Source organism: Hypomesus nipponensis, chromosome 3 (genome assembly GCF_054491055.1).
Source record: "Hypomesus nipponensis isolate SF chromosome 3, ASM5449105v1, whole genome shotgun sequence".
Classification (NCBI taxonomy): domain Eukaryota; kingdom Metazoa; phylum Chordata; class Actinopteri; order Osmeriformes; family Osmeridae; genus Hypomesus; species Hypomesus nipponensis.
The window spans coordinates 6,198,990-6,212,908 of NC_140363.1; the positions used below are offsets into that span (position 1 = coordinate 6,198,990).

Consider the following 13,919-nt stretch of genomic DNA (forward strand, 5'->3'; position numbering starts at 1 on the left):
ATAAGCATAATATCAGCTATACCGAAATGATTACGCCTAGGTTAGAACGCATTCATCATATTTCACATGATCTAATCGACAAGTTACCAACGTTTCCAACCACCGTTAAACCACCTTTGTATGATGATAACATATTTGTCTACCTTAGAAAGAAAAACTGCGTAATTTCACATAAATAGCTAATAGCTGCTGAATTAGATGACCTGATAAGCCTTAGTTTATCGCTGGCGATGCGGGTAAGAAATGCGAGTAGGCTACTTTATGTGACGTCAGTGATGCTTAGCTTCGTTCTCTCTCACGATACAGTAAAATAACACGTAATAGTTTTTTTTATTGGATTTTAAAATATCAAAATGAGAGAGCTGTCTATGACTAACTTGTCCCGCAATGGCAAAACATATTTTGAATTGTTTTTAACAGTGGAGATGCCATTAGATACGGTTGGTTTTTGAAAGATCCCGGTTGAACTTCCATCTGCTCCTAACCAATCGCAAGTGACCATTTTTCGCGCTGATTGGGAGGAGAGTTTCCCGCAAGCTTTGATTCGAGTTGAATGAAATCGTCGTTTTCAACATGTTTGAAAAAGCCTACTTCTCCGTTGAATAATTTATCGGGAAATTCAACAGGTAAATAAACAAAATGTTCGGAACATGTAATTCGAAATGTAACAGTATGATAATGTTTCAAAGAGCATGTCTGAATTACTAAGCAAATTAGCAATGGGCTAACAAGCTAGCATGAAGCAGATCTTACTGTATTCTTATGAATGCTATTGCTACTGTGCTAACACTGAATGTGGAACGAGTTAGCTAGTGCTAGTTTGCTGGTAGGGAACGTGTTAGCTAACCAGCCAACTTGAACTGGCGGTGGTTACGACATGTTAGATTGTTAGTGACATCACCCAAATGTGTCGTTTAAATAGCTCGTTGAGTGTATAAAACTATTAGTATAACTAACTATTGTACTCCTAGACTATAAACACTTGTTTTTGGTGTCAGCGAGCCCACGTTAGCTAATAACAGCTAGCGGCAATCTTCGGTGGAACAGTTGGGTGTCCATTCATTTTTACTTAATCCAGCAGTTGGACTTGACCTGTCTTGTCACTCGGCTAGTAGAGGAAATTGGTTTTGTCTACCAAATGTCGCTAGCCAGCCAACCTACTCTATGCACTACATGTGTCTTCACATATCAGTGCAAATGTTGTCACCGACACGGTAGTTAGCAAGTTTGCTAGCTTGTTAGATTGAATAAATGAGCTGTGACGGATGGTAGCCACTTCTAGCAAAGTTAGCCACACCGTTTGGAGCTAGCTCGCTCTCCATGAAAGCAAAGTGGTATATGGGGGCACATATGTACTGGCGAGTCCTCCACCACCATGGATGTAGACCAAGCCAAACTGATGACTCTTGCAAAGTAGTTATTTAACTGACTTCCAAAATAGTTATTAATGGATTCATCTGAGGTTGCTGGTCGGTCAGATGTAACAATTTCCGCGGCTTTCCAGGGATGCTGCTGGCGTCAGTGCACGCTGTCCACTAGTGATTCAGTGCATGTGGTTGCACCGCTCTGGCCATGATTCTGCAACCCTGTTTGCTCGTGGTCGCAAACGGTTCAGGCTGAGAACTTCGTGGCCCTTCGTTTGTCCGTGAGACGTTACTGCTTTGCTATATTTCATTTGAATGAGTTCAGTTATGTTATGAATAATGGTCTTAATTTATCTGAAGTCATATTTACGACGGATGCATGTTATCGACCGAGACTGCAGCTATTCCGCTGAGATGAACGTTGAGGTTGGCTTGTGAAGATAGGTGCATATCTTAAATCATATCGTTTTGACATATATATATATATTTTTTTCATGTCATAAATGTTTCTTTGTATTGTGAATTGCTATTTTTAGATCTGGCTGTCAAAATGTTATCATCTGCTTAATGAGGACATTTCCTGCCACAAGGGAAGCCTGTCTTTCTAATAGAATTTACATTTTGAATCTGACCGATAACCTCTTTTAATTCAGTGAGCCTAGTGTTGGATGGGATGGACAGCAAGGGTGGATCCCTACCTCTGATGCCTGCTCCCCTGAACCCAGTGAGCATGAAGCAGCCAGGTGAGCCCCTGGCAGGGCGCAGGGCCCGGGGAGACCTGGGGGGCGACCCTGCCCTGCTCATGGACAAAGCTGCGGCCCAGCTGGCTGCCACGCTCCAGGACAGCGTCCTGCAGAAAATGGCCACCCACAGCCACGGCCACGAGAGGCTAAAAGACCTTACCTCTCGGGTGTTGAATGGGGACCAGGAGAAGCTTCCCAAACTGTGCCCCCCCGACCCCCCCATCCTGAAAGGGGCTGACACGCCCCCGCTGCACGGCAGCCCCCCCAGGAAAGGTGCCTCTCCCTCCCCCGAGCTCAAGCTGAAGATTACCCAGATGGTAGCCAAAGGCAAGGCGGCACGCTTTGAGCCGTGCTGTGCCGAGGGGCCCAACCTGGCCCCCGAGGGCCTCCTAGGGACGGCCGACGAGTCCAAGGCTGGGAGGAAGAGGAGGACTGTGAAGGCCAAGCTTCAGACCAAACCCCGGCCCTGTCTCGTCCCCGCGGTGGTGTCTCCCAGACCTCATTCAAGGGAAATATCCGCAGCAGCAGCAAAGGTCAGGGGCTTTTAGAATGGAATAACATACTAATTTAGCGGAGGTACCGGGGGATTCGAACCCGCAACCTCTTGATCCACAGTCGAACGTGATGAGAGTGAGTGTGTCACAGGAGGGGGAACAGGGGATGGAAGTGTGTACCATGTGATGTGAGTGTAATGGGTGATGTTGCCCTGTGTTCTAGGTGTCTCCAGAGCAGAAGGCCGAGGTGCAGGTGGTTTTCTCCGTGGGAGACGTGGTGTGGACCAAGGTGTCAGGCTCCCCCTGGTGGCCCTGCATGGTCACCATCGACCCGGAACTCAACAAACATTTTAAACACAAACAGAAAGGTACAGAACACGTTGTCCTGGTGACTGTCCAAGGTAGTCTTCATTCATTAAGAAACGAGAGGTACTTTAGGGGTTCATCTGACGGTCTGTATGTGTGTGCCTTTGTGTGTGTGTGCGCCTGTGTGTGTGCCTCTGTATGTATGTGCATGTCTGCAGTGAACTGCAGGACAGGACTGCTGTACCATGTCCAGTACTTTGGAGATAATCCCGAGCGTGGCTACATGTTGGAGAGGAGCATGGTGTCCTTCAGGGGAGAGGACCAGTACCAGCAGCTATGCCGGAGCAAAAAGTTGCCCACCGCTGCAGTCTTCCAGAAGGTACCTTCCTATAGGCATCTCAAGCTACCCTTCTTGCTACTGATGAAGAAAGTGTTTTGTCTGTCTCTTCATAAATGGAGTGACTAAGTTCAGTTGAGTTCTGGATTTTAATCATTTTAATTATTATCAATCTGCAGATTGGTAGAGAGAACCAGACCTCTGACAATACATGAGAACACAACACCAGGCTGAGGTCTCAATCGTGTCTCTCTCAGCTCTGAAGGCCAGTGGAATGTAAACATAGATAGTGATATTTGGGCAGTAATGTGTTAACAACAGTCTCAGAGAAAGAGATTCACAGCTCCCAGCCCAGGACCACTCTCAGACTAGAGAGATAACAGTTGGAGTTGTCCTTGTAGTCATGACAAGGGATGTTTACCCAGTACTTTCTCCTGACCCCAAACATCTATTAATGCTGGCACATAGACACAATCTACTCCAGTGTTTCCCCTATGTTGATTTTGTCGTGGCGGTCCGCCACGGCTAAATTTCTGCCGCCACAGTATCAGAAATAGGGCTGTACAAGATTTTAGGCCTATCAAGATCAAATGAAGCCGACAGTGTACATGCTTTGGAGTACCTTGATCAATAGGCTAGGCTACTGACCATTTACAATAAGTTTTGCATGAAATTATTTTTGCATGAAATATTGTTTCAAACCAAATAGTTGTTTTAAAACGTCTGTGCAGTATAATGTGAAGCAGTCACCCTGTGTAAACTGGGTGTAGAGGGATCCTAGCATTAGCCACATACCAACTCAGAAAGACAGCAGTCCTACCCGTATATTCGAATATATACCTAATAACCCAAACCCATCACCTGATCCTGTAAGTTTTTCTGATGCAGTGATCTGTTGTGTCCAGCAGCCCCTGGTGCCTCGTAAGTTGCGGGCCCAGTGGAGCCTGGCGATGGGCCAGGCTCAGAGAGCGGCCGGCCTGCCTCCGGAGGAGCGGCTGGCCTTGTTCAGCTTCATCTACGAGGCCGACGGCCCCCGGCTGAACCCCTGCGTGCTGGAGGACCTGCCCCCCAGCCCGGCCGGCCCCGAGGCGGCTCCGCCAGCTCCCGCCGGCCCTGCCTTCCCCACCGCCCACCCCAAACACAGCACTTCCATGGGGAAGAAGACACCCCGCCCCAAAAACACAGAGGCCACAGCAAGGCGAGGTCAACGCAAACTCGCTGCTCCCCCGCTGGCAAAAAAAGCCAAGGCCTTAAACTCCTCCAAAGAAGAACCTCCAACACAGTCCCTCTCACAGGTCGGTTATAGAGTTTTATTATTATTATCCTCAAGTCATTTGACTGTTTTTGCCGACTGTGTTTTACGAGAACATGTTTTGAAGTCACATGATGCGTGCCGTGTCCCTGCAGGACCCACCCATAACAACCCACGCACAATTACTTGAATCTCAGAAGAAAACGAAAAAGTCCCGGCTGGAATCCCAGCCGCCCGTCAGGAGGGGCAAGAAGCGGTCCAAGCCGCTGCCTTGTGCTGCCAGCATCCCAGAAGCCAGCCCCTCCCCCAGGAAGAAGCCCCAGGCCGCTCCAGGGGACCAGGAGGCTGAGCCCAGAGGTGAGCCTGTCAGGTTCTCACGGCGCTTCGCCACCAGAACCCCACATGTTTCTCTGTCAAAAGTGCCATGCTCATCATCCCTGTCCAGATGTTACAGCTGTGTGCGTGTGTGTAGGTAAGCCGGGGAGAAAGCCCTCTAAGAGAGCGCTGGAGGCATCGGCTGACGAGCCACCCAGGAAGAGACACAGAGGGGTCAAAGTGGCTGAAAAACTCAAGGTTTGTTATCAGCGTCTGTGGTGCCATGTTTGTGCCCTGTAGAAGGGTTAGTATGCATCTCTTTAGAAGGGCTAGTGTGCAATTATGTTACTAGTAGAGTTAGTATGTGCTGGTCAACTTGGTGTGCTGGTGTGTCTCTGTAGAAGGGCTATTGTGCATCTCTGTAATGATGTGTATGTCCCCCTCAGGTCCCAGACAGCTCTGCCACAGCAAAGCAGAAAAACACTAAGAAGGTTAAGAAGGAAACCAGGAAGAAGGGAACAAATAAGTCTTCACTGTCTGGTAACTATCATGTCGTGATCTGTGCTGGTCACCATCATGTCGTGATCTGTGCTGGTCACCATCATGTCGTGATCTGTGCTGGTCACCATCATGTCGTGATCTGTGCTGGTCACCATCATGTCGTGATCTGTGCTGGTCACCATCATGTCGTGATCTGTGCTGGTCACCATCATGTCGTGATCTGTGCTGGTCACCATCATGTCGTGATCTGTGCTGGTCACCATCATGTCGTGATCTGTGCTGGTCACCATCATGTCGTGATCTGTGCTGGTCACCATCATGTCGTGATCTGTGCTGGTCACCATCATGTAGTGATCTGTGCTGGTCACCATCATGTAGTGATCTGTGCTGGTCACCATCATGTAGTGATCTGTGCTGGTCACCATCATGTAGTGATCTGTGCTGGTGTCTCATGTCGTGATCTGTGCTGGTGTCTCATGCAGTGATCTGTGCTGGTGTCTCATGTAGTGATCTGTGCTGGTGTCTCATGTAGTGATCTGTGCTGGTCACCATCATGCAGTGATCTGTGCTGGTGTCTCATGTCGTGATCTGTGCTGGTGTCTCATGCAGTGATCTGTGCTGGTGTCTCATGCAGTGATCTGTGCTGGTGTCTCATGTCGTGATCTGTGCTGGTGTCTCATGTCGTGATCTGTGCTGGTCACCATCATGTCGTGATCTGTGCTGGTCACCATAATGTTGTGATCTGTGCTGGTGTCTCATGTAGTGATCTGTGCTGGTGTCTCAGACCAGCTGCATGGGAGTGCTAACCCCGCTCTGCTCCTCACCTCGGTAGAGGACATCCTGTCTGACAAGCCCAAGCGCGTGAGGAAGAAGAGGCAGGATACAGGCATCCATCCAGCCCCCACCCAGCCCAAGAGGAGGAGGGCGCCAGCCGTTCCTGACCCCGAGGTGAGCAGGGTTCACCTGGGCGGAGCTACTTAAAAAAACACTTCAATGGAAGTTTATTGGTGACATACGTAACCATATACAGTACGACCTGTTGTGAAATTCTTGGTACAACGTTTTATCCCCACAGTTTACAATACAAATATATAGAAATACAAAACACAATTCATCACACAATAAATAAATGCACAATTAAGTAGGAGAAAGAAGAAATATATATACAATATGTGCAAGGTATGCGGCTGTGAGGTAGATGTGTGTCTTAGAGCAGACGTGTGTGTGTGTTGTCGTGCAGGTCTCAGGCAGTGAGGAGCGGCCTGACTCTCCCAGCTCCAGCATCGACGGCACCAAGAAACACACAGGGCCCAAGAAGGAGAGCACCTGCCAGGTGAGGCCCCCGCCTGAGGGGAACCCGGGGTCCTGAGGGGAACCCGGGGTCCTGAGGGGAACCCGGGGTCCTGAGGGGAACCCGGGGTCCTGAGGGGAACCCGGGGTCCTGAGGGGAACCCGGGGTCCTGAGGGGAACCCGGGGTCCTGAGGGGAACCCGGGGTCCTGAGGGGAACCCGGGGTCCTGAGGGGAACCCGGGGTCCTGAGGGGAACCCGGGGTCCTGAGGGGAACCCGGGGTCCTGAGGGGAGCGTGCTGTGAGGACTAAAAGGACTGAGGCTACCTTGTGTTGTTACAGGTGTGCGAGCTGTCCGGGGAAGACGTGTTCCCCTGTGAGGGTCTGTGTTGTGGGAGCTTCCACCTGCATTGCCTGGGCCTGGCCCTCCAAACCACCAGCCCTGCCCTCCACACCACCAGCCCTGCACTCCAGACCTCCAGCCCTGCCCTCCAGACCTCCAGCCCTGCCCTCCAGACCTCCAGCCCTGCCCTCCAGACCTCCAGCACTGCCCTCCAGACCACCAGCCCTGCCCCCATGGCCCCTGGCAAGCTACTGTGTTCCCAGTGCTCCTCAGGTCAGAACACCACTTAACATCCAGGATTGGTTACCAGAAAAGACTAGTACACACAGACTAGACAGGAAGGGAGAAAAGGCTTGAGAGATGACACCGAACACAGTCTTTTCTTATTTCCCTTCCCCCCTCAGGGGTGCACGTGTGCTTCTCCTGTAAGCAGTGGGAGGGGGAGGTGCGCCGCTGCACCGTGCTGCATTGTGGGAAGTTCTACCACGAGGCCTGCGTGCGTCTGGACGCCCTCACGGTCTTTGACAACAAGGGCTTCCGCTGCCCGCTGCACACCTGCAGGAGCTGCCACTACGCCTGCCGTGCCAAGCCCCGCGCTTCCAAGGGTAAACACACACACCCAGACTGATACTATTGTACTTGTACAAATTACGTTGTGTCCTTGGGCAAGGTACTTCATCCTACTTGCCTCGGGGGGAATGTCCCTGTACTTACTGTAAGTCGCTCTGGATAAGAGCGTCTGCTAAATGACTAAATGAAAATGTACTGTACCAATACTACACCCTGTACTCGTACCAATATTAATACAAACACCGCTATGGATTCTGATAACTGGATAGCAGTATAGAAAATGTTTAGTTGGGGCTTTATTTTCCTGGAGGAAAAGTCATGGAAAATATCCTGGAAAGGCAAGGAAAAGTCTTGGAAAATGTAACCTTGAATTCGGTGGGAACCCTGTAATACTAATAAATTACACCTAGTGCCAATATGAATACAACACCACACCTGGTACTAATACTACACCACCCCTTGGTACCGATACAATATCACGGCAAGTACTAATCATTCCAGGAAGTGTATATTTTGAAGTGTGTTGTGATTGGCTGCTGCAGGGAGGATGACGCGCTGCCTGCGCTGCCCTGTGGCCTATCACACGGGGGACCTGTGCGTGGCAGCCGGCAGCCAGGTGCTCAGCCCCAACGCCATCGTCTGCACCAACCACTTCTCTGCCAAGAAGGGCTACAGCCACCACTCCCACGTCAATGTCAGCTGGTGCTTCGTCTGCTCTAAAGGTAGCTAGCCAATCAGGTGCCTCGTACCACGTGGGCTCTAAAGGTAGCTAGCCAATGATGTGCCTTGTACCCCGAGGGCTCTTTGGGACACCTCCCATCGTGGTTCCAAGCGAGCCACAGAAATACCAAAAGGTGACGTGAAAAGACTGTCGACTACCGATCAGACGGAGGGAATCCCGATACGGGACGTCCTGCACGAGTCCTCTGTTTTTTAAATGGCCGAGCTACTTCCTAGCAGCTTCTAACGGTGGAAGCGTGTCCTGTGTTGCAGGCGGCCGTTTGCTGTGCTGTGAGTCGTGTCCAGCAGCGTTCCACCCAGACTGCCTGAACATCGCCATGCCCGACGGGAACTGGTTCTGCAACGACTGCCGGGCCGGGAAGAAGCCCAAGTACCGCGACATCATCTGGGTCAAGCTGGGCAACTACAGGTCAGCTACCATGGCCACCTGGAGACTGTACCCCGTAACCACGGCCACCTCAGACCTCACACCTCCTACAGCAGTGTGCTGTGCTCCACAGGTGGTGGCCTGCAGAGATCAGGCACCCTCGCTCCATCCCCACCAACATCCAGCACCTGCGCCACCAGATAGGAGAGTTCCCCGTGTTCTTCTTTGGCTCCAGGGACTACTTCTGGACCCACCAGGGCCGCGTCTTCCCCTACATGGAGGGCGACCGCAGCAACAAGCACCAGAAGACTGGCATCGGCAAGGTCTTCAAGAACGGTAAGAACCGGCTCCCCCGGCACCCAGCTTGGTCTTTCCACTTCTCCCTCTTTAAGATTCAAGATTCAGAAAGCTTTATGGTCTAATATGTTGTCATGTTCGAAAATGTTCTTTTGATTGAAGGCAGAGTGTGTGTGTGAAGTCAGTAGCATGAGTTTTGTATATGTATTGCATTGGGAATAAAGGATTTGTTGTATAAAGACTTTTAAGCCAGAGGCACTCTGAACCTTCTTCCTGATGCTAATAGCTCAAAGCTTTGGTGGAGGGGGTGAGGATGCATGTGAGGATAAAGTTTGATGTGTGTGTGTGTGTGCGTGTAGCTCTCCTGGAGGCTGAAACGCGCTTCAAGGAGATGAAAGTGGAGCGTGAGGCCAAGGAGGCCCAGGAGAACAACAGAAAGCCACCTCCATACAAGTACATCAAGGTCGGCTTCCTCTCCTCCTCCACACCCCTCCTCCTCTCCCATCCCCTCTCCTCCACCTCTACTCCCCCCCTCTCTCCCACCCTCCCTCCCCCCTCTCCTCCAGCCCCTGCCTCGCAGGTTGGCTGTCTGGGTGACCAGCATCCTCACGTGCCCCATGTGTCCCGGCAGGTCAACAAGCCGTTTGGCAAGGTGCAGGTGTACACGGCCGACGTGTCGGAGATCCCCAAGTGCAACTGCAAGCCGAGCGACGACAAGCCGTGCGGCTTCGAGTCCGAGTGCCTGAACCGCATGCTGATGTACGAGTGCCACCCCCAGGTGTGCCCCAGCGCCGAGCGCTGCTGCAACCAGGACTTCACCAAGCGCCTCTACCCCGAGACCAAGATCGTCAAGACCGCCGGCAAGGGCTGGGGTCTCGTCTCTCTCAGGGACATCAGGAAGGTGAGTCTCTCTCTCTCTCCTGAGGAATCGGTCTGTGTTGCCTGTGAGTGTCGGAGCTGGGGTGCGGTCACGCACGAGATTCCCGGCTCACGTGTGCGTCCCTCAGGGGGAGTTTGTGAACGAGTACGTGGGCGAGCTGATCGACGAGGAGGAGTGTCGAGCCAGGATCAGACATGCCCAGGAGAATGACATCACGCACTTCTACATGCTCACCATCTACAAGGTGAGACCTGCCCGGCCCCCCTGGGTCTGGGAGGAGTCCGTCTGGGCTGGGTGCTGCTTCGCTGGGGAAGTGGGTCTGTCTGCACGTGGCAGAGCCCTGGCCCGGGAGCTAGAACAGCTGTGCTGCTTTGGGAGTGTTGCACTCAAGTTGTGTGTGACATTATAGAAAACAACACAACATGTTATTATGTTTACTGCAGTTAGCTATTACTGTTGAAGGAGTGGGGACTACGTAAGCAGAATATCACGAGAGAGGGCGTGCGCTCATGTGTAAGGGCAGAGTGCCAAAGATGATCTCATGGCCTCTTGTCCAAACAAAATACTTTGTTGGAAGTAACTGTTGTCTACAATATAGTAATATATGTGAGATAAGTTGTGTGCCATGCTAGGAGAAAAAAAAAAGTTAAGAATGAGTTTGAAAAACAAAGTTTCATGTTCTGTAGTATTTTGTAACTTGTCCCGTTTTAGGTTTCTGCTGTGTGCCTTACAGTATTGGTATTGAGATATTATGGGGAGGTTTTGTATCCAAGTCAAACTTTGAGGATAGTGACAACACCAGTGGTTACTAGCTTGCACCTGTGTTGTCAGGACCGCATCATCGACGCCGGGCCCAAAGGCAACTACTCGCGCTTCATGAACCACAGCTGCCAGCCCAACTGCGAGACCCAGAAGTGGACGGTGAACGGAGACACCAGGGTGGGGCTGTTTGCCGTGTGCCACATCCCGGCAGGTGGGTGGAGCCTCTCCACAGCTGCGGCTCAAACGCCACAGGGCCTTCTGAGGTGACGCGGTCACATGTTTCTAATACCCTTTCAAATGTGGTGCTGCTGTCCAGGGACTGAGCTCACCTTCAACTACAACCTGGATTGCCTTGGCAACGAGAAGACCGTCTGCCGCTGCGGGGCGCCCAACTGCAGCGGTTTCCTCGGCGACCGGCCCAAGGTAAGCAGAACCCTTGGGGAGAGGGGTGGGGTTGGGACCTGTCTGGGTGAGGAGGCTACGCCCAGGGGCTAATGTGGGCGTGTCGCCGTAGAGCGGGCAGGCGGAACCGAAAGGAGGGAAGAGGGGGAAGAAGAAGGTGAAGAGGCGGCGGACGAAGAACGATGGGAAGAAGCCGTCTGAGGACGAGTGTTTCCGCTGTGGAGATGGAGGACAGCTGGTGCTCTGCGACAAGAAAAGCTGCACCAAGGCGTACCACTTGTCCTGCCTGGACCGCACCAAGAGGCCCTTTGGTAAGAAGGGGGGGGGTACTGGGGATATTGGGGTGGGGGGGGGGTCAGGATGATCAGTGCTTGGGTGTGACTGTTGTGGTTGGTTTACCATGTGACCTGTATGGGTGTGTGTTCCTGCAGGCCGCTGGGACTGCCCTTGGCACCACTGCGACGTCTGTGGGAAAACCTCTGAGGCGTTCTGCCAGCTGTGCCCCAACTCCTTCTGCAGGGCTCATCAGGAGGGGGCTCTGCAGTCCTGGGCCCCCACGGGGCAGCTCTGCTGCCAGGAGCACGAAGACTCCACCCCACCCAGAGACCAGCAGGCCTAGGGGCTCCTCTGGGCAGGAAGCTCACCCCAGAATCATGTCCTCAAGATGAGAACAAGAAAGCACCGCAGATCTCTTCTCCTCAGTGCTCTTTTACCACCAGGGACCCCTCACCACCAGGGACTTTCTCACCACCAGGGACCCCTCACCACCAGGGACCTCCTAACCACCAGGGACCCCCTCACCACCAGGGACCCCCTTACCACCAGGGACCCCCTCACCACCAGGGACCCCCTCACCACCAGGGACCCCCTCACCACCAGGGACCCCCTCACCACCAGGGACCTCCTCACCACCAGGGACCCCCTCATGTTGGGGTCTTAAATTTGTTCGTCTTTTTTGCAGTTTTTGTATTTTAGTTTATAACTCGTCTGCACTGAGGCAACTTCATGCTGTGGTAAAGCACCCCCTCCCCCCTCAGACTTACACCCCAACCAGCCCCCCCTCCTCAGCCCCCTCCTCCCTTACACAGTTCCACCCACATCAACCATCTCAAACAATAGAGGATTATATATATGTGTGTGTGTGTGTGTGTGTATATATATATATATATATATATATATATGAAAGGCCAAAATTATAATAATACTAGAACGTTATTAGTACTGTAACAAGTTGCTAAACTGATTCTGTATTTTCTACATGTCACATCTTTTAACGACACTATGGGTAGTAGGGTACGTTTAAGTATAGACAACTACACCATTTTCTGTTACTAGTTATTTTTTTAATAAAGGCTGTTTCTTTTAAGTTTTTTATTTCATTTTTTGGCTGTTTGCTTTGAGTAAGAGCATGTGGAGCCAGATAAATATTAAGTTAAAGAGGGGGAGGTAATGACAAGTAATTTGAAGCGTAAACTGGAGAGTTGAATGCTGAAAGTTGGCTTTGACTGTTGAAAAGCTTTTCCCCAGTTTACATTCTGCTGCTGTCCCTCACAATACCTGCAGCCACAGCATCACACAGGCTAGCGACAGCAGGCTCCAGGTGTGTCGGCTACCTGTATGAGTCGATAATTTCTTTTTTTTCAGTGTATTTGGATAGGGTATCTCTTTTCAGGTGATTTAACAAAAATTACCCAATAGAAGTGAACAAATGTGATTCAAAGCAAAGCTTCACGTAAACCACATGAGCCCTCAGGGCTGTGGTGTGGTCCCTGGTCCTGCTGGGGAGGTGCCTTGGTGTGGACCCTGGTCCTGCTGGGGAGGGGCCTTGGTGTGGACCCTGGTCCTGCTGGGGAGGAGCCTTGGTGTGGACCCTGGTCCTGCTGGGGAGGGGCCTTGGTGTGGACCCTGGTCCTGCTGGGGAGGGGCCTTGGTGTGGACCCTGGTCCTGATAGGGAGGGGCCTTGGTGTGGACCCTGGTCCTGCTGGGGAGGGGCCTTGGTGTGGACGCTGGTCCTGCTGGGGAGGTGCCTTGGTGTGGACCCTGGTCCTGCTGGGGAGGGGCCTTGGTGTGGACGCTGGTCCTGATAGGGAGGGGCCTTGGTGTGGACCCTGGTCCTGCTGGGGAGGGGCCTTGGTGTGGACGCTGGTCCTGATAGGGAGGGGCTCTGGTGTGGTCCCTGGTCCTGCTGGGGAGGGGCCTTGGTGTGGTCCCTGGTCCTGCTGGGGAGGGGCCTTGGTGTGGTCCCTGGTCCTGCTGGGGAGGGGCCTTGGTGTGGTCCCTGGTCCTGCTGGGGAGGGGCCTTGGTGTGGTCCCTGGTCCTGATAGGGAGGGGCCTTGGTGTGGTCCCTGGTCCTGCTGGGGAGGGGCTGCATGCCCACTACTACAGCATCCTTCCTGTCAGGAACAGAGAGAGTACTAGATCCTTCTTTTATTGTATTTTTTTATATTTTGAGGGATGTTTGGTTTTAGCTAGTCTGGACGAGATGTTATGAGGCTTGATGTTCCAGCATTTGGCTTCCGTTCTCGTTTCAGTTGATAGTCACGTTTAAAGACTTAAACCATGAGGAGTTCAGAGAAGTCTGTTTAAAATTGCACCTTTTTTTTTTTTTTTTTTTGACCTGTAATGAACGTGAGATCAGATTTCCTGCGGTGCTGGTATCCTGCACATGCTGTGTGTGGATCCTTGCAGTGATTATGGGATGGCTGATGGTCTTTTTGTTTTTGTGAGCACTGTTAGAGCTGAAGTGTATGATTAGGGGTATTGTAACTACTGTCATAGTAACCAGAGACTAATATGTACATACTGTATAAGTGGGAATAGTTAAGCATCTATTGTAAATACCATACAGCTCCTGTATGTTTGCAGTGCTGATGCCCTTTTGTGCAGGCCTTCCTAACTGTTGAATCATGCAATAAAAGTAAACGCATCTGCATGAAGTTTGATGTAATTCTTCT

General features: G+C 51.6%; 2 protein-coding genes across 6 annotated transcripts in view; one reads left to right on the forward strand and one right to left on the reverse strand.

The window, feature by feature from the left end:
- The first annotated feature begins 307 nt into the window (after window positions 1-307).
- nsd2 (nuclear receptor binding SET domain protein 2) lies at window positions 308-13,897 on the forward strand. Of its 3 annotated transcripts, XM_084673706.1 has the most exons (23): window positions 308-626; window positions 1,725-1,808; window positions 2,018-2,640; window positions 2,825-2,969; window positions 3,126-3,286; window positions 4,150-4,539; window positions 4,652-4,853; window positions 4,969-5,069; window positions 5,258-5,351; window positions 6,145-6,260; window positions 6,553-6,645; window positions 6,944-7,217; window positions 7,349-7,549; window positions 8,057-8,236; window positions 8,508-8,664; window positions 8,756-8,958; window positions 9,279-9,382; window positions 9,551-9,820; window positions 9,927-10,043; window positions 10,631-10,772; window positions 10,878-10,984; window positions 11,076-11,274; window positions 11,395-13,897. In XM_084673706.1, the coding sequence occupies exons 3-23, from the start codon at window positions 2,038-2,040 to the stop codon at window positions 11,580-11,582; spliced, it is 4,047 nt and encodes a 1,348-aa protein (XP_084529832.1). In that variant the 5' UTR covers window positions 308-626; window positions 1,725-1,808; window positions 2,018-2,037; the 3' UTR covers window positions 11,583-13,897. The 3 variants fall into 3 exon arrangements, with proteins under 3 accessions (XP_084529832.1, XP_084529815.1, XP_084529824.1); XM_084673689.1 differs by lacking the exon at window positions 1,725-1,808; XM_084673698.1 differs by lacking the exon at window positions 1,725-1,808 and having other exon boundaries at window positions 4,153-4,539.
- larp1b (La ribonucleoprotein 1B) overlaps window positions 13,565-13,919 on the reverse strand; it is a 35,438-nt gene continuing 35,083 nt past the window's right edge. For all 3 annotated transcript variants that reach the window (XM_084673725.1, XM_084673734.1, XM_084673717.1), the window contains exon 20: window positions 13,565-13,582. The gene's annotated coding sequence lies outside the window, so the exon portion shown is untranslated. The remainder of the gene's footprint in view (window positions 13,583-13,919) is intronic.

Bases quoted from the DNA above. Each gene is read 5' to 3' on its own strand.
- nsd2 (XM_084673689.1), top strand. From the start codon at position 554: ATGAAATCGTCGTTTTCAACATGTTTGAAAAAGCCTACTTCTCCGTTG. The intron at 4,854-4,968 runs GTGAGCCTGTCA...GCGTGTGTGTAG, and splicing joins CCAGGAGGCTGAGCCCAGAG to GTAAGCCGGGGAGAAAGCCC. The intron at 8,959-9,278 runs GTAAGAACCGGC...GTGTGCGTGTAG, and splicing joins CGGCAAGGTCTTCAAGAACG to CTCTCCTGGAGGCTGAAACG.